At 37.7% G+C, this 19,418-nt stretch overlaps 1 protein-coding gene across 8 annotated transcripts in view; it reads left to right on the forward strand.

Annotated features, from left to right (window-relative positions):
* The window catches only part of stag2b (STAG2 cohesin complex component b), a 165,706-nt gene that overhangs the window by 101,344 nt on the left and 44,944 nt on the right, over window positions 1–19,418 (forward strand). For all 8 annotated transcript variants that reach the window (XM_059976954.1, XM_059976953.1, XM_059976957.1 and 5 more), the window contains 7 exons: window positions 2,408–2,522; window positions 3,467–3,584; window positions 6,172–6,275; window positions 9,495–9,587; window positions 11,502–11,591; window positions 12,563–12,766; window positions 16,761–16,831. In XM_059976954.1, the coding sequence (XP_059832937.1) occupies window positions 2,408–2,522; window positions 3,467–3,584; window positions 6,172–6,275; window positions 9,495–9,587; window positions 11,502–11,591; window positions 12,563–12,766; window positions 16,761–16,831 (795 nt within the window). The remainder of the gene's footprint in view (window positions 1–2,407; window positions 2,523–3,466; window positions 3,585–6,171; window positions 6,276–9,494; window positions 9,588–11,501; window positions 11,592–12,562; window positions 12,767–16,760; window positions 16,832–19,418) is intronic.

A 19,418-nucleotide genomic window follows, 5' to 3' on the forward strand; every position in this document is an offset into this window, starting at 1 on the left:
AAGAATACCTGCCATTGCTATCCCACTGTCTTTTCTGCTAGAATATCCGTCCAGTTAACTTTGGCCAGCTCCTCCCTCATGGCTCCATAGTTTCCCCTGTTCATCTGCAACACTGACACCTCTGAGCTGCCCTTATCCTTCTCAAATTGCAGATAAAAGCTTATCATATTGTGATCACTACCTCCTATTGGCTCCTTTACTGCAAGATCGCTTATCAAATCCTGTTCATTACATAACACTAAATCCAGAATAGCCTTGTCCCTGGTCGGCTCTCGTACAAGCTGTTCCAAGAATGCATCCCTTAGGCACTCTACAAACTTCCTATCCTGGGGTCCAGCACCAGCCTGATTCTCCCAGTTCACCTGCATGTTGAAATCCCCCATAACTACTGTAACATTACCTTTGCCACATGCCAATGTTAACTCCTTATTCAACTTGCACCCAATATCCATGCTACTGTTTGGTGGCCTATAGACAACACCCATTAGGGTCCTTTTGCCCTTATTGTTCCTCAATTCTATCCACACAGACTCCACTTCTCCTGATCCTATGTCCCCCCTTGCAAAGGACTGAATCTCATTCCTCACCAACAGGGCCACCCCACCCCCTCTGCCCACATTTCTGTCCCTATGATAGCACGTAGCCTTATATATTCAACCATGTTTCCGTTATCCCAATAACGTCATAGTTACCCATTCGCATCTGAGCTTCAAGCTCATCCGCCTTATTTCTGACACTTCGTGCATTCAGATATAGATTTTTAGCCCATTTCTCCTCTCTGTTTGAATCTCTGCCTATTGTGCTTAACCCAGCTCCCCAAACTCCCATCGGGCTATACACCCCTAGAATTTTGTTGTCCTTCCTAAATTTACTTATTGCTTCTGCACATTTAACTCCATGTTCCGTCAGACCATCCCTCTGTCCATGTGTCCTCCCTATCACTTGTTCCGCCTCTCCTTTCTCTACTACACACTTAATATTCTGGGACCGTGTAGTCCCCACCTGTCCTTTATTCTTCATCTCGCTATCCTCTCTCTCATTCTGGATCCCCGCCCACTGCAAATTTAGTTGAAACCCCCCCCCCCCCAAGAAGCACTAGCAAACTTCCCTGCAAGAATGCAGTTCCTTCGGAACAGATCCCACCTTCCCTGGAACAAAGCCCAATTATCTAAAAACCTGAAGCCCTCCCTCCTGCACCATCCTCTCAGCCACGTATTAATCTGTATAATCTTTCTGTTCCTTGCCTCACTTGCACGTGGCACAGGTAGCAATCCTGAGATTGTTACCCTGGAGGTCCTGCTCTTCGCACCTAACTCCTTGAACTCCCTACGCAGGACCCCCTCACTCATCCTACCCACATCGTTGGTCCCTACATGGACCACAACATCTGGATTCTTGCCCTCCCTCTCGAGAATAACCTGCATCCGGTCTGAGATGTCTCGGACCCTGGCACCAGGGAAGCAACATACCATCCGAGACTCCTGATCTTCCCCACTAAATCTCCTATCCACCCCTCTGACTATAGAATCCCCTATCACTACCACTCCCTGCTCTTCCCTCCTCCCTTTCCTAGTCGAATGTCCAACCTCAGTGCCAGAGACAGGACCACTGCAACTTGTTCCTGGTAGGTCATCCTCACCAACAGTATTCAAAACGGTATACTTACTGTTGATGTGAACTTACTGTTGGTGCTCTGCTCTCTCTGTCTGCTCCCCCTGCCTCTCTTGACTGTCACCCATTTGCCTACCTCCTGTCTTTTTGGTGTGACTACCTCCCGATAACTCTTACCTATCTCTGCCTCTGCCTCCCGAATGATCCGTAGTTCATCCAGCTCCTGCTCCAATTCCCTAACTCGGTCTGATAGGCGCTGCAGCTGGATGCACCTATTGCAGGTGTGGTCATCAGGGACAACTGTGTTGACCCTGACCTCCCACATACTGCATACGGAGCACACCACTGCTCTAACTGTCTCCCCCATTACCTGATCCCAGATTAGTCAGAATAAATGAAAAAGAACCTACTGACCTTACCTTTTTACCTCAGCAAGCACGTACTCAGGCTCACTGATTTCCTCTCACCAAATAGGGAATAATGGAAAATAATTTTAAGTCGTAAAATAAGTGGGAATGGTAGAAACGGGTTTTAGCTAAACATTTCAGAGAAGTTTGGATCAATACATGGATAATCCATGTATTATCCATCAATACATAGATAATATTGCAGGCGTATTGTCCAGGTGCTGTTGGATGGGACCAACCAGTAGATTGGGTGAGTATGCACTAGATGCACCAAAGGACTTGTTTCTGTGCTATAGTACTCAATGAATCGAAATATTTTAAAAATATGATTTTTTTGTTCTATTACAGTATTTTATTATTTTTATTAGTATTTTATTATTACTTTTAAGACTTTTCAGTCATCAAGAATCTGATTCTGATGAAGTAGCAGTAAAAAGAAAAGGAAGACAAAGCCCAAATGCAAAGCTTATCAAGACACTGGTATTTTTCTTTTTAGAGAGTGAGGTAAGTTCTCAATTATAATTCACAAATTATGGCATCCCTTCAATGTGTATGTGGCTTGCTAATTGGAATAAAGATTTGAATTATAATTTAATGTAGTTTATGATCTCTAGATCTAAATTTTTTGATGTAATAATTAATTACGACATCTTTTGCGATGATTAGTTTTGGATTGGGGGGGTGAGTAGAATTTCCCAGTCCATTTCATTGCTTCCACATTCCAAAAAGACATGCACGTCAGTGCTAATAAGTTGTAGGGCATATTATGATGTTGGTGCTGGAAGCATAGCAACACTTCACACATCACAAAAGATGCATTTCACTGTATGTTTCAACCTAGAAGTGACAAACAAAGCTAATCTTTTTGTAATTTATGATGCTAGCTTGCATTCAGTACACTTGTCAGTTTTTTCTTTCAAATTTGTGATTGCAAAATTATTCTTGTGTCATCTCAATTCTAGTATTCCAGACCAGCAAAATCCTAATGTTTGCAAACATACTGCAGCAGAGCAATAAACATATATTCAGTGTTGTTAAGAACTATGCCATTTATATACAGCAATATATTTCCAATTGAATGGACAGTGCAAAATTTGCTTTCAGCTGCATATGAAAAAGTAAACTGAATTCATACCAGTTAGGTTGTAGTGGGGAGGGGGGCAGGAAAGAATGAAATTATAACTACAGACTTTGAAAGTTTTCCTGATATATAAATACTTCTGTGCAGCTTAGTGGCTTGGGTTTTGTGCTGAAATCCTTTAAAAGGCTTCTGCTTCTAAAATGGGCAAACCCAGAATTGCATTGAAAATTAAATGATATGAGCGAAAGGAGAACTAAGAGTTCAGATATTAATTGGAGATGGTTGTACAAAGCATTTTCCTTTGTCTAATTTACATCAAAATCCCTTGATTAGATTTAATAATTATGCTTTATTTTTCCATTGCCAGCTGCACGAGCATGCTGCTTACCTTGTAGATAGCATGTGGGATTGTGCACCAGACTTACTCAAAGATTGGGAATGCATGGCTAGTCTGCTTTTAGAAGAACCACTCAATGGAGAAGAAGGTAAACTTTATTTAAACTTCCCCACTCTTACTCTGGATATATTGTAAATCAAGAAGCTGAGCTGTAAAGATTAACTGTTAAATGGAATATGTTGAAAACATCACTATTTAATTGCTGTAGTAGTTCTTTGAACTAATGTGCTATTCTCAAAAGATAGACCCAGGGTGGATTAATGTGTTCATGTTTCTGTCATCACAATGTAAAGTTGTTTTCAACCTATGGAGTAGTTATGTTGCATACTAAAATGTTTCCTGGAATTTCAAAATGTAGAACTAGTGCAGGGAATTTAACTCCAGTAGAGAAGATAGAATAAGAGTGAATACCTTCTTCAGGGTGATACCTGGTCAAAAGGATTAATAGGGCTGTTAGAGGTTGACGATGGGTCTTCATATCTGAGTCTGGACCCTGAAATCCCTCTTTGCACAGATACTTCCGAACCTACTCAGTGTTCCCAGAATTTTCTGTCTTTCAGTTTTGCAGGGTCTTGTGTTTTTAAATCTCCATTTTCTACAGTTTATTTTGATTTTTTTTTTGTTTTCCTTTATCAAATCAGTCATGTACATTAAATTTCCCTACTCACTCTTTGAACCACTAACTGGAGGAGGAGATATGAAGACTAGAACTTTACAAAAAGAAATTTGGGAGTGTTAATTACTTTGACTATTGTTGTCCTGGAGAAAATTATAGTGATAGAGATGTTTGACATTGTAGACAACAATTTAAAATGCATGTGCTGAGTGAACTGAAAGGGATGACTGTGAATGGGACTTGGCATGCATTGCGATATGAACATTGGAGTTCTAGAATGTGATGCATTGGATTGGGCCACAATACCATTGGTTTTTGTGGAGTCCGGAGTTTTTAAAAAATGGGTGTTAATTTCATTACTATTTTGCTATTAAGAAAGAACAACAATAAAGTTGTTATCTTTTGGGCTCTGAATCCATTTAGGAATCTCAAATTTTAGTTTCCAAAGTATGATTTCACAAAATGTTGAAATTTAGAAATGCAGATTATATCTCAGTTAAAACAAGTGTTGTTTTAGTGGGGGAAATCTGTAGAAGCTTACTGTTCAGGAATTTTGAGTTGAGGCTTAAGGCATATCGGGGTGGGAGGGAGAGGTGGGGAGATACATGAAGCTATGCCATATATGGGAGGTGTTTGATGTTGATGCTGGTTTTCAAAAACTGATACGATCAATTCTGTAGTGACAATATTCTTAAAGAAATGTTCTGCATTTGCAGTTCATTTTTTACCAGAAGTATTAAGCAACAATTCTCACAGGCTATTTGTCATTAATCAGGGATAACTGAGGAATGGTTGGTGAATTTGCTGATAATGCAAGCTATACTTGAAGGAAGATTATGAAGAGAATAAGAGAAACAAAACAGAGATCTGGCAAATGAAGTATAACTTGGGAAAATGTATAATAGTTCATTTTGGCAGAGAATATTAAGCAAAAGGAGCATTGTATCTAAATGGCAAGAAAATATGAACTGTGAGATGATCTGGGAATTAATTGGTGAATTCCAAAAGTAATGCTTCAGTTGTAGAAAGCCTTCATGTGATTGTATGATAAAACATTCTTTTTTAACTTGTAAACCAACAAGAGAACTAATGAAGATTAATTAGATTTGCTTTGTAAGGATACCCAAAACTTGTCAGTTATTTAAAGATTTGTATTTTTCATCTGTGGTAAGCCTTAAAGGAAGAATGCTGTCCTTCAAATTTCATTCAGATCAGTTCAGATTTGATACTGTAAACATCAAGAAGCATGATGTAACTCAACCCACTAGTAGTTGAGCATTTTGATTTTTTTTGGACTCTTACAATCCAGTTACTGTGCGGGAACTAAGTGTTAGGAGTTCAAGTTGTACAAGTCTGGTTCGGTCATACCTGGGATATAGTGTACAGTTTAGGAACAATGTCATTAAGTGTAAAGCAGATTTACAAAAATATTGCTGGGATTTGAGTTTCTGAGTTATAAGGAAAGGTTACACAGGCTAAGATTATTCATTGGAATGTAGGGGACTGTGAGGTCACTTTATAAAAGTAAGTAAAATCATGAGGGTGAATGCATACTTTCTTTCCCAGCAAAAGAGAATTTAGAACTGAAATGCTCAGGTTTAAAAAGCTCTGGGAAAAATTTTAAAAAGGACATGAAGGTAAAGTGGGCATATGAGCTGCCAGAATAAGTGGTTGGAGTTGGTATAATATAACATAAAATACTCTTAAGATAGGAAAGGTTTTGGGCCAAAGAGGGATATGAGTGAAACCCACTAGGCAAGTGGGTGCAACTTAAATGTGCATCTGAGCCAGTATGGATGAGTTGGGCCAAAGGGCCAGCTCCCATGTTATATGTTATCTCTCTCATGTATTGCTTGGAATGGACTTTGTGCAAAACTTGAACAGTCATGAGACCGTAGTAGCTGTTCTACATATTCCATTCTTGCTCCAATTTGTGAAATGTTACAAAGCCCTCATTCCTTTGAAGTTGAGTGTACTTCAAAATAGTTTATGGAAATGGCTGTCTATTGACATTCTTTTGTCAAGAAATGACTCTCATTCTAATTGTTCCTTTCCCTAGTTTTGACTGACAGACAGGAAAGTGCACTTGTTGAAATAATGTTGTGCACAATACGGCAGACTGTGGAATGTCATCCTCCAGTTGGTCGAGGTTCTGGCAGAAAGGTATGAATTATATAACACAAATCTAAGGTAGTGATTAATTTTTCATGTATTTTTCTAAAAAAATATGGCTTATATAATTAGTTTTCTGATTTGTTTTTTTTAAGCTGCATAACTTTGGTGTTTGGTGACTTATGGATTTAGAACAAATTGCAATGAATGATATATACAAGAAAATTTTAAATTATAATAACTGTGAAGCTGTTGGGTAATTTTTTCTCTCTTCTTAAATACCATATTCCTGAGTAGTAGTTCAAATATGGCTGGTGGAATGCTGTTGCTTTGCAGATGGTCATAAAGGGCAGCGCTAGAAGTTCCTAGCCTCTGTATTTGAACATCACCTTGAACAGCATGTGGCTGACTGACAAAGGCTAGGACATTGCAATAATGATAGTGTTGGGTTATAGGTTATGTCATCCTGAGAAAGGTCACTGACATGTGTTCTGCTGCTATTTACGTAGTGTGTTACCTCAGCAATCCAAAGATTCCCTTGGAGTACATTGGAGTGCCTTGATTCTCCAATAAGCAGTCCAACCTGTCAGTTTGAATCAACATCATAAACATGTGAGCTTCCATCTAATTGGTGTGACTTTGGTTTTTGCTTTTGCTACAGTGGAAGGAAGTCATTGGCTGCCAGCGATGGTATTTGGGTCCAGGTGCTGGAGCAGAGCTAGCCATCACTTTCATGCAGAACCCAGTACAATTTTAGAATCTGATACCAATATTTTTGACATTTTCACTTACGTTTTTCACCAAGGCATTGAACATTTTGTTGTGCATGCTCCTCAAACTTCATACCTCAGCTGGCTGTTTGATCTCTTCATATAAGTCTAATGAACTGGAACTTAGGTTCGGCCAAGGATGCAATTTCTTCTCATCAGCCCGAAAGCCACTCATGCCGAGTAACTCAAATGGAGATTTTACCTCCAATTTACTAAGCAAAATGCAAACATCTAATCTATATGGTGCCTCCTTACTTTTCTTTTCTGCAAGCAGTCTGGACAGACAATTGTTTTTGATTCATGAAAAATAGACAAAATGCAGGAACATGAGAAGTAACGATTGAATGCTTGCACTAACTGCTGCTTGTAAAATACAAAAAAAACTTGAGTCCTGTTGAAGGGTCTCAGCCAGAAACGTCGACTGTTTACTCTTTTCCATAGATGCGGCCTGGCCTGCTGAGTTCCTCCGGCATTTTGTGTATTTTGATCGGAACATTAGGAAGTGGAATGTTAGAAGTCATATGGATAGTTTTTGGCTATGCTCTATCTTGGCCTCTGTAGTAATTGCCAGCATTTTCTTCCTGAGTCACTGGATCCACAGTTTCCCCTTGATCATTCATGGTTGCCTTTTATGGTCGATTTTTTTGCATCGTAAATGATAGCTGTGTTGGTGAATGTTGTTCATTGTATTTGGGTAAAGCGTAACATGGATGTCTTGGTTGATACAGGTTGTTTCATAAACGTGGGGAGAAATGGAGCAAAATCTGAGGCTTGCGGATATTGTGTAATTGGATTTGAAAAGTCCCAGCTTCTGCAGCATGCTGAGATAGAACCATAGAACACTACAGCACAGAAAACAGGCCATTCGGCCCTTCTGGTCTTTGCCAAAACTTTATTCCACTAGTCCCATTTACCTCCAGACCTCTCCCATCCATGTATCTATCCAATTTATTCTTAAAAAGTGAGTCTGCGTTTACCACGTCAGATGGCAGCTCGTTCCATATTCCCACCACTCTCTGAGTGAAGAAGTTCCCCCTAATGTGTACCCCTAAACCCTTCCCCTTTCACCCTAAAGCTATGTCCTCTCGTATTTACCTCTCCCAATCTAAGTGGAAAGAGCCTACTCGCATTTACTCTGTCTATACCCCTCATAATTATGTAAACCTTTATCAAATCCCCCTCATTCTTCTACGCTCCAAGGAATAAAGTCCTAACCTGTTCAGTCTTTCCCTGTAACTCAACTCCTGAAGACCTGGCAACATCCTAGTAAATCTCTGCACTCTTTCAATCTTACTGATATCCTTCCTATAGTTAGGTGACCAGAACTGCACACAATACTCCAAATTTGGCCTCACCAATGTCTTGTACAACCTCACCATAACATCCCAACTCCTACTTTGATTTCTGAATGCCAGGGTACCAAAAGCCTTCTTTACAACTCTGTTTACCTGTGACATCACTTTCAGGGAATTATGTATCTGAACTCCCAGATCCCTTTGTTCCTCCACACTCCTCAGTGCCCTACCATTTACTCTGTATGTCCTACCTTGATTTGTCCTTTCAAACTGCAACACCTCACACTTGTCTGCATGAAATTGCATCTACCATTTTCTGGCCCATTTTTCCATTTGGTCCAGATCCCTCTGCAAGCTTTGAAAGCCTTCCTCATGTCCACAACGCCTCCAATCTTAGTGTCATCAGCAAACTTGATGATCCAATTTACTACATCATCATTTAGATCATTGATATAGACAACAAATAACAATGGTACCAGCGCAGATCCCTGAGGCACACCACTAGTCATAGGCCTCCAGTCTGAGACGCAATCATCCACTACCACTCTCTGTCTTCTCCCACACAGCCTATCTTGAATCCAGTTTACAACCTCTCCATGGATAACTAGTGTCTGAACCTTCTGAACTAACCTCCCATGTGGGACCTTGTCAAAGGCCTTACTAAAGTCCATGTAGACAACATCCACAGCCTTTCCTTCATCTACTTCCTTTTCACCTTCTTGTACTCTATCTAGATCTCTGTTTGAAAATTTGCTTTCCCGCTACTATGTAGAACAAGCATTCAAAACCCATGGAGTTTCTTCCACTATCAGAAGGAAGTAGCACATTCCTGTGCATTCCTGCCATAATTGTTGTTGAATTCAAAATGTGTTAAATTAAAATTTAAAATGCTGAAAATACTTCACAAGTCAGGCTGCACCTGTGGTAAAATAAACAGTTAATGGTTCATATAAATGGACTTCAACCTGAAATTTTAACTCTGTTTCTCTTCCCACCAATGTATCCTTACTTGCTGAGTATTTCCAGTATTAACAATATTTCTTCCTTTTTTCTGAATGTGTTTTTTAAACTTGCAAGTGTTTTTCATAATGGTTTTTTTTAAAGTGGTGAGAGAGTATGTAAAGAATTTCAAGATATATTTGCACCTTGTTTGAAATCAGTAATGTGGATGTTTTAACTGTGTATTTTCACAATGTAATTATTAGGTATTGACTGCAAAAGAGAAAAAAGCTCAATTGGATGATCGCACTAGATTTACAGAGCAGTTTTCAACTGTCCTTCCACAGCTCTTGGCGAAGGTAAAATAATTTGAATAGTTTTCATTGCTATTAGAATATTTTAGAAATTTGCAAAAAATTCTTGGATCCTTGTAAATAAGTTTCAGCATCTTGATGTGCATTTAAAAAAGGGGGAATTAATATTCTTGTTTGTATAGTGTGGGAAATTTGGAAAGAATTCAGCTTAATTTTCTTTTAACATTTCAGCCACATGGGATTTAGAAATATAGGGTTGAGATTCAACTGTTGAATAACAGATGAATGAATAAAATGTGAAAACTTCAACATATTGAGTTTGTTTTGCTGAATGTCTTTCCACAATCAGGTACTAAGTAATAGCTAACCATTGTCAGATATTTTTAAAATCTAAAGGAGACTGACTGTCCCTAGAAATAATGTTGCGATCTCTCAATCATACTGAGAAATCTATTAAGACATGAGATTATACTCAGTTTTCTTTTCATCACTGTAAAAAAGAGCACATGGCCATGGGGAAGTTCTTTGTGTATTTTAATCATGATAATCTAGGTAGAGGCCAATAATCACAAATTTAATAAACAAAACACTGTAAAAATGTGTGGGTGACAAATGGACATCCAGATACATAAAAATATGAAAATAGAATTTAAAAGACATCTCTAAAATCATTAAACAGCTGTATTAGAAAGGATATTAAAAATCATCTTGGGGAAGAAAAGGAATGTAGTTTAAAATTACATGTAGTAAGCTGCAAGAATTATAGAGAAATAATCGTAAACAAGTGATGAGTAGGAAAATTATTAAAAATGGAGTTTTTGCCTCTTTCAGGAGGGCTGTTGCTCTGATTTCTAGCCTCTTGTTAAAGTAAACAACTTGAAGGATTTTCACAGAAGAGTTCCTGATCTCAATCCAATCAATTAATCTTGTGATTTTTGTAATCTGGAAAATAAGGTTGCACAGAAATTTCTCTCCTTTGCTGTTATTTGAGATTAAATGATAAATGAGACACAAAGTACAGGAAGTAAATTAGGATTTTTTTTACCCCACCTGATTGGGGAAAATGGATGTCTTTGACAATAAAGAACTCTCAATATTTTATTAGTTTTTCCTATGGTTGTATCCATGATTATCATGTGGAGTGTTTTTTCTTGAGCCAAGGCTGACATTTAGAATTGAAGAATGAGCTACTATAAATAGATGTTCATATTATTATTATAGTCTTCATGTGGTTATGATTGTATAAACAGAATCTTTCATTACAAATTTAAAAGTGCCTGGATGAGCACTAACCTGCCTACAGAACTGGTAATTGGGGTTGGTAATATTTTAATTTCGACAGGCATAGACATGACAAACTAAGTGTCTAACTTCAGTGCCATAAATTTCTGTGGTGTTTGTTCTACAAGTCTGTGGTGGCCAATGCTATCATGTTTGCTGTTTTGTGCTGGAGAAGCAGGCTGAGGGTAGCAGACATCAGCAGAATCAACAAACTCATTCGTAAGGCCAGTGATGATGTGGGGGTGGAACTGGACTCTCTGATGGTGGTGTCTGAAAGGAGGATGCTGTCCCAAGTTGCATGCCATCTTGGACAATGACTCCCATCCACTCCATCATGTACTGGTTAGGCACGGGAGTACATTCAGCCAGAGACTCATTCCACCAAGATGCAACACTGAGCGTCATAAGAAGTCATTCCTGCCTGTGGCCATCAGACTTTACTACTCCTCCCTCGGAGTGTTAGATACCCTGAGCCAAAAGCTGGTCCTGGACTTATTTCCTCTTGGCATAATTAACTTATTATTTAATTATTTATGGTTTTGTATTGCTATATTTCTACACTATTCTTGGTTGGCACGGCTGTAACGAAACCCAATTTCCCTCGGGATCAATAAAGTATGTCTGTCTGTTAATAATTTCTTCGGATACAAATTTTTATTTTCTCTTCCTTTTGAGCAGTATGCTATTGATGCAGAGAAAGTGACGAACCTTTTACAGTTGCCGTTGTTTTTTGACTTGGAGATCTATACAACTGGTCGACTAGAAAAGGTAAAATCAAGGCATTATTTTGGTGTTAAATTGTTTTGTTTCCCACAGAAGTAACAGCTATATTTATTACACTGCATTATTTTTATTTTGAAATTTCACTGGTAAAATATGGGGCTTATTAGTTACAGTACATATCGTGCTATGACTTGGAAGGAGAACAAATGAAAATTGTTCAGAAGATGGTCTAGTGCAAAATGAAGTGGATGTGAACTTAAAATATTAGCTTTATTTGTCATGTGTATCAAATATACAGTGAAATTCATCATTCTGCGTCAAATCAAATCAGCAAATTTGTTGGGTAGCCAGCAAATTTTGCCACGTTTCCAACGTCAAAATAGCATGCCCAAACTCGCTAACCTGAACCATACGTCGTTAGAATGTCGGAGAAAACCGGAGTGTCCGGAGGAAATGCAAGTAGTCATGGGGAGAAATTACAAACACCTTACAAACAGTGATGGGAAGCAAACACCGATTATTGATCACAGGTGCTTATATAGTGTTACGCTAACTACTCTGTTACCATCTCACCCAATCCAACTGCATTTATAAGGCAAGGAGATGAGAAGTATTTTGACGCATTCTTGGAATTCTTCATTTATGAAGAAGGCAGACCCAGAATACAATTTATGTTTTCTGTTATTAGATGGAGAAAGTTTGTATATTTCCAGCATTTTTGTTATTTAGTTACTATTAAATTAGATGTTAAAGTGCAACCACCTTTTCAATCTTGCTTTTAAATCAAAAGCTAATTGTGTTTCACCAGACTGTCCTCCCTCTGATGACATAGGCATTCTTGTCCTAATAGCTCTGATTTAAATTTTGAAAATACTCATGACTAAGTGCAAAGGAGATTGGTTAATGTTAACTTGTAATTCATAGGCAGTTGCTATAAAGTCAAATTGACTTTGCATGCAAAATTCTTACTGCATTTTGATGTTAATTCAAATATTCTACTCTTTTATCTATGAAAGCATTTGGACTCTCTGCTGAAGCAACTAAAAGATATTGTTGAAAAGCATGTGGACACTGAAGTCTTAGAAGCTTGTTCTAAAACGTACCATGCCCTCTGCAATGATGAGTACACAATATTCAACAGAGTGGACATATCAAGGAGCCAGCTAATTGATGAATTGGTTGACAAGTTCACTCGCATGCTTGAAGATTTCTTGCAAGAGGTTTGTATCAGAAAAATCGTGTACGAGACTTTTCATTCCATATTTCTTTAACAGTTATCTGCATGTAAGTATTTTTCAGACAATTTTGGTATTGCTGTTTGCGTTGTGTGGTCTTCAGAAATTTGAATTATGTACTAATGTTCTCAATCTGGAAAGAATAAGCAAGTCATTAAAAGCATGTGGTAATAACATGCTTTCTTATTAAGATATGGAAAAATCTGAACATGTGTTCTCTCAAACATAAATGGAGCTAAATTTTGGAAGTAGAGTATATCAGAATATTTAACATCTAATTGAGGATATTGGCTATTTTGGCATTTTGCATAGCATTTTATTTAAGAATGACAACAGGAAAATTAGGAGTAAGCTCAATACAAGCTTATTTTGAATACTCTTCAAGCTTTATGTACTTTTGAAGTAGTAAATGTATAAAATTTGTACAATTGAAACTAAAATTGGAATTTATTTCTTTAGATGAGAATTTTATAAACAGCCATTTTAAGTTCAGAATATAAGAACAAAAATCATTTGATGTTCAATTTTTTTGAAATAGTTTCGCTGTTATGTTCACATGTTTCTGCTGAAGTTGGGAGGAAGTTGATAGTAGTCATTCCAGCTTTCTGGATGGGAAAATCGCAGATTTGACAATTGTCCCTTATCTACATCTAGTTAGGACTCATCAAGACCAGTATACTTTGGCCTAATAAAGTGGCTGCCCGAATTAGCTGGTTTCATGGAAATAGCTACTAATGTTTAAACACATAGTGTTTAACTGACTAACAATTTGTGTATTTAAATGAAATACAGAACGAATTGGAGCACTACCCATACTACTACAGTAATATAAAACTAATAGTTAACGACAGAGGAATTCTTCTGGTGTATACTGCTCTTTATTGCATGTCTGGGAAGAGGTAGCATCTCTGGTGAAGAGGCTTGTCATAACCAATATGGGGCACCTCACTCATTTTTAGTCCCCACTGAGCACTCAGTTCTTAGCTGTAACTCCAAGCAGCTGTTTGTATGTGGCTGCATACATAGGTCAATACTAAACCAGATTAGGGTATAGCTGGTGGGCCTTAAACCCTGCTGAAATAGGGACATGCCTGTCTTAGCATGTGAAGTCAATTCCGGCAGACTGGGCAGATGAGATCAACAGTGAGATCCAACAACCAAAGAGTTTGTTCTGCAGTGCTTCGAGTAGAGCAAAGGCATGATAAGGTACAGAACTCATGGTTATCCACTGTACCCAAGAAAGACCCCAGTTTGTGATGACTACTCGTATCACCGAGTCCAGACTTCCGAGGTCAAGGAAGTGGAACTATCCCAGTGAAATGGCTTTTCTACTTTAAAAACTCTCTGCACAAGTTTCACTGTCTTCATTGGATACAATGGACAACCAACACACTGCCATGTTTTTTTGATTGACTGTAACTGAACAAAATTGGTGTAGACACTTTTGCACATAATGGATTGCCTTAACACAATTCTTTTGGCAAATGCATCCTCCAAATCTTCATTTTCATTGTAACATTCAAGATAATTGTCAATAGCTTCAAGTTCTTTGTAGTTCCAAATTTGAAGTAGTGAAATTATTTCATATTCAATCTGGCCTTTTCTGTTATCTGTAAGTCTGTATGCTTGAAACTGAGCAAAACAATTCGAAATTGTCTTACTGCTTATTTCTTGCCAACTGTCAGTGATAAATGTCACTGCTTTTTGAACATAAACTCTCACAATTAATGCTATTTAAACACTACTTGCTCTAAACAAGCTGTGGTATCCAATGGCCACACAAGTTCATGCAACTGACGCTAGTTTGAAACTGACAATATTCTCCTTTTAAAATGAAGTGGCATAGTGTCCCAGATAGATAAAGAGAATCCCAAATATTTTCTCCATTAGTTTTTGTTCTTAAACAGTTGTCCCAAAGAAGCATTGTTCTGATTAACTGTATTTTCCAGTTTCAAATGAATATCTGAATTCTAACTGAACTGAATAGTTACAATATTAGTAACTTTTTTTAATACTCAAATATGCACTCAAACTTTGAGAAATGAGTGGCCCAAATCTTGCTGTAAGAACAAAAGCATGTTGTGTCATCATTGGTGGTGCAGGACAATGGGAACCAGAGTGCCAGAGTAGTTAGTGGAGAGGTTGTGGAGGCAGATGTTGGTAAGACCTCAGACAAAGTTAGGAATCTAAAGGTTGAGCATGGTGGAACAAAATCGAAAAGGTTGAATACAGAATTTGAAGGTGCTGTATCTGAATACATGCGGTATACAGAATAAGTTAGATGAATGTGTAGCACAGTTTCAGATTGACAGGTATGGGTTTTGTAGGCATCACGGAATCATGGCTGGAAGATTACATCTGGGAACTAAATGTCCAAGGATACACATTATATTCAAATGTTAGGCAGGAATGCAGAGGGGGTAGCGTTGCTCTGTTGTTACAGAATGAAATCAGGTTATTAGAAAGAAATGACATAGGGTCGGAAGTTGTTGAATCATTGTGGATAGAGCAAAGGAACCACAAGGGTAAAAAAAAGCCTGATGGGAGTTGTATACAACCCCCAAAAACTAGTAAGGAAGTTGCCTACAAACTACAAAAGGGCAATGTTACAATAGTCATGGGGGACTTCAATATGCAGGTAGATTGGGAAAATCAGGTTGATGCTGGATGACAGGAGGGGGAAGACAACGGAGCAGCAATGGCTGGAATTTCTGGAAGCAATTTGAAAGGCACGGGATATATACATCCCAAAGAGGAAGACGTATTCTAGAGGAAAGATGACACAACCAAGAAGAGAAGTCAATGCCAACGTACAAGCCAACGAGGGCATACAACAGAGCAAAAATTAGTGGGAAGTTAGAGGATTTGGAAGCTTTTTAAAAACCAGCAGAAGACAACTAAAAAAAGTTACTAAAAAGGTAAGCTAATCAATAATATTAAAGAGAATACTAAAAGTTTCTTCAGATACATGAATGAGGGCAACCTAATTGAAACCTAATGAAACAGTAAAAGGCCTTGATAGAATGGGTGTGGAGAGAATGTTTCTTTTGGTGGGAGAGTCTAAGACCAGAGGATACAGCCTCAGAATAGTCCTTTTAGAATGGGATGAGGAATTTCTTTAGTCAGAGGCTGGTGAATTTGTGGAATTCTTTGCCTCAGACAGCTGTGGAGGTCAGAAGTGGATAGATTCATGACTCGTCAGGGCATGAAGGGATACAGGGAGAAGGCAAGAGGTAGAGGTTGATAGTAAATCAGCCATGATGAGATGATGGAACAGACTCAATGGACCCAATAGCCTAACTCTGCTCATATATCTTATGGCCTTATGCGTAAGTTAGTAGCAGTTTCAAGGAAAGAAGAGATGAATTATGAGATTGAATCATGGGAGTTGGTCAAATATATTCATTGCCTTTATCCCATATAAATAACAGTCCTGATCTAAACTGTATTTTAAGATCTTGCTGGAATTTCATTTTTATTTTCATTTTCTCCCACAGAAATTTAAGATGGTTGTTAATATACGTACCCATTTATATGCCTGTCCACTTTTTGGGGCCAGGAACAATAATTTAAACCTTTAAGTATTAGGTCTGCATGAATCTACTTATTCCTTGTGATATCATGAGGGCAAATAGAGTTAAATCAGATTCAAAGCTGGAACAAAAAGACAGAAACATTAGAGAAGCAAGAGGCTGCAGCTGTTGGAATCTGGAGCAGAAACAAACTGCTGGAGGTAAAGAGATAGTTGACATGGGTCAAGACTGCTTCAGTACAGTAGAGGGATTGGATTGAGAGAAGTGATAACAAAGAAGACAATATATAGGAGTGTTATTCAGCAGTGTAGAATCCTATTAATTAGAATACAGCAGTGGCATGATCTGAACAAATATCATATCATTAGGTGGCTACATAAGCTATTATGAGTATGAAAAGTAATCATTTTGATATATGAGTTTACTAAATGTTGATACTGGAACAGGATGAAGAACTTGATGAGGATGATGCTTACCAGGTCTTGTCTACATTGAAAAGGATCACTGCATTTCACAAGTAAGAACTGTTTTCTGTATGTTGATGCCCATGCTGCTTAATGTACAAACACGCTGTTTTATTTTGAAAACTGAGGTGCAAGTTGTTGAGCAATTAAGAATCTTAACATGAGAAAATTTCCATTTAAGGATTGAATCAGTTTGCATTTGTGAAGTGAATGATGTTCTGTAAAAACTACTTTGATTGGCAGGGCATCAGATATTGAAATCATTGCTTTGCATAGAATGAACTTAGATTTAAAGACTGCACAAGTTGAGCTTGTCCCGTTTCTCTGAGTTACTGTGTTAATATATTTTAATAGAAAATTCCCTAGAATATAGAACAATTCCCATAGGTTGGGATGTTACAAATATAAGGAGGAAGAGGAATAACATGGAGCTTCAAACGAGCACACCTATCATCAGTCATAGGGAGAAGTTTAAAATCTTCTATGAAGGAAATTGCACCAGGGCTGGCAGAAAATAATCATGTATTTAGGTGGAGTGAACATAACTTTATGAAAGGAAAATTGTATTTGAGAATATCTGTTAGAACTATTGAAAGAAGCAAAATTGATGCTGGAGTGAATAATTTAATTAAATGATGTGTGCTTGGACTCTTGGAAGGTTTTCATCATGCTGCATTAGGTTTAATTAATAAAATTGGAGAATGTGGTTTGAGGGTAATGAACTGGCATAGATTATGAACTGGTACTGGTCAGAAAACAGGAGTAAATGGGCTTCTGGATTAGGAGTGTTTCAAATGACTTGCTACGTTGATCTATCTGGGGTTCAAATACACTAATTGGTATCAGTGATAAATTTGGTTACAATATAGATGTGGGGTGCAAAGCAGTTTCATAGAATATAGGCAGGCTTAGTGAATGTGCAAAGTTAGGGCAAATGGAAATTAATAATGGGAAAATTGTGAGACTGTCCACTTTGGTATTAAAAGTAGAAAGGCAAGGCACTTTTTAAATTATGGGACAAAGGTGTTTGTGCTCAGATAGACCAGGGCGTCTTTGCACATAAATCACTGAAAATTAACATGCAGGGAGAAAAAGCAATTCAGAAGTAAATAGTATTGCTAGTCTTCACTGCAAGAAGATTTGGGTACAAGAGTATAAATCTTAATCCAACCTTTCGACAAAACCAGAAGCATTTCCATAGAAAGACATTCATATGATGGAGAAAGTACAAAGAAGGCTGGAATTATTTTATTTTACACAGGACACAAATTTATGGCTTCCTTTTATTTCCTTGCACTTGTTATTGAATTATGTAAAGTAATATTTGTATGAGATGAAACTGTTTATTGTTTTGGTTTTTGGAGAAAGGTCCTATTTTTTAAATTGGGTCTTTCAAATGTATTACTTAGATGATGGTGCATAGTAAATGTTAAAATGATTGGATTTTAAATGGATTTCTGTGCATAATATTATATAATTAACCTATTTTACAAAATAAATTAGTAAGAGTTGACCTAGTTCCCTATTTTTATATAATAGTTTAACCCTTCTGTTATTTTATTGCTTTTTCATAGCTCTTACTTTAAATGTAAATATAAAATTCTGAGAAGGGTTCCCAGGGTAGCAACCAAGGGACAGGTCCTTTTGGAAAAAGCTGTACACATTGCTATAATATTTCTGTGCTCCTCAGCAAGACTGTTATTTTGTACTGTCTTCCTTACAATAAAGACCAGCATTTCCCCCTTCATTTCTAATTACTTTCTGCATCTTCAGGTTCAGTAATATTCCATGTTTGAGGCAGTATAATTTGCAGTTTTGTTCTGCTTAGTCTATGTATTTCTTTCTCATGTATACAACAATCTCATGTTGCCGTAAGTTTTACTTCATCTGCTGATATTTTACAGCTCATCTTTGTGTATTGTAAGCAAATTTGATTGCAGCACATTGGATCCATTCATATAAATGCAACGTGTAAACAGCTAATTACTAGAACTATTCCCTGTAGCATCCTACTGGTTGCAGCTGTTAACTTGGAATTGACCTATTTATCCCAGTTCTGTCTTCTCAGCCAGACTAATCTGATGCCCCAAATCCATTGGCTCTTGTTTCATGTTCAAATTTATTGTCATCTGACTGTTCATATGTACAACTATATGAAACAACATTTCTCTGTGGTGCACTGACAACACATATTTCACACAGCACGTAAATCAAAATATTACTGTAAATAAATTAATAAAATATAATTTAAAGTGCGCATGGTGCACAGTAGATTAAACGGATTTCTGTCCTAGTGATGGGGTTTTGGTGGTGGCAGGGTATTCATTAGTATCACAGCTAGAGGAAGGAAGCTGATAGCAAGTAAGGCAGTCCTCGTCCTGATGCTCTTGTTCCTCCTTCCTGATGGTAGTGGGTCAAAATGAATGTGGGATGGTTGGTAGGGATCTTCAACAATGACTCGGGTCCTTCAAATACAACATTCCTGTTACATGTCACAAATAGGTGGGGAAAGGAGACTCTGGTCATCCTCTTAGCAGTTTTTACTATCCTCCTTAGAGTCTTGTGCTCCAGTGCTTTGCAGCTTCTATAAAACATAATGATGTAGCCAGAGAGGACACTTGATGGTACTCCTGTAGAAAG

The sequence above is a fragment of the Hypanus sabinus genome, chromosome 8 (assembly GCF_030144855.1).
Source record: "Hypanus sabinus isolate sHypSab1 chromosome 8, sHypSab1.hap1, whole genome shotgun sequence".
Lineage (NCBI taxonomy): Eukaryota > Metazoa > Chordata > Chondrichthyes > Myliobatiformes > Dasyatidae > Hypanus > Hypanus sabinus.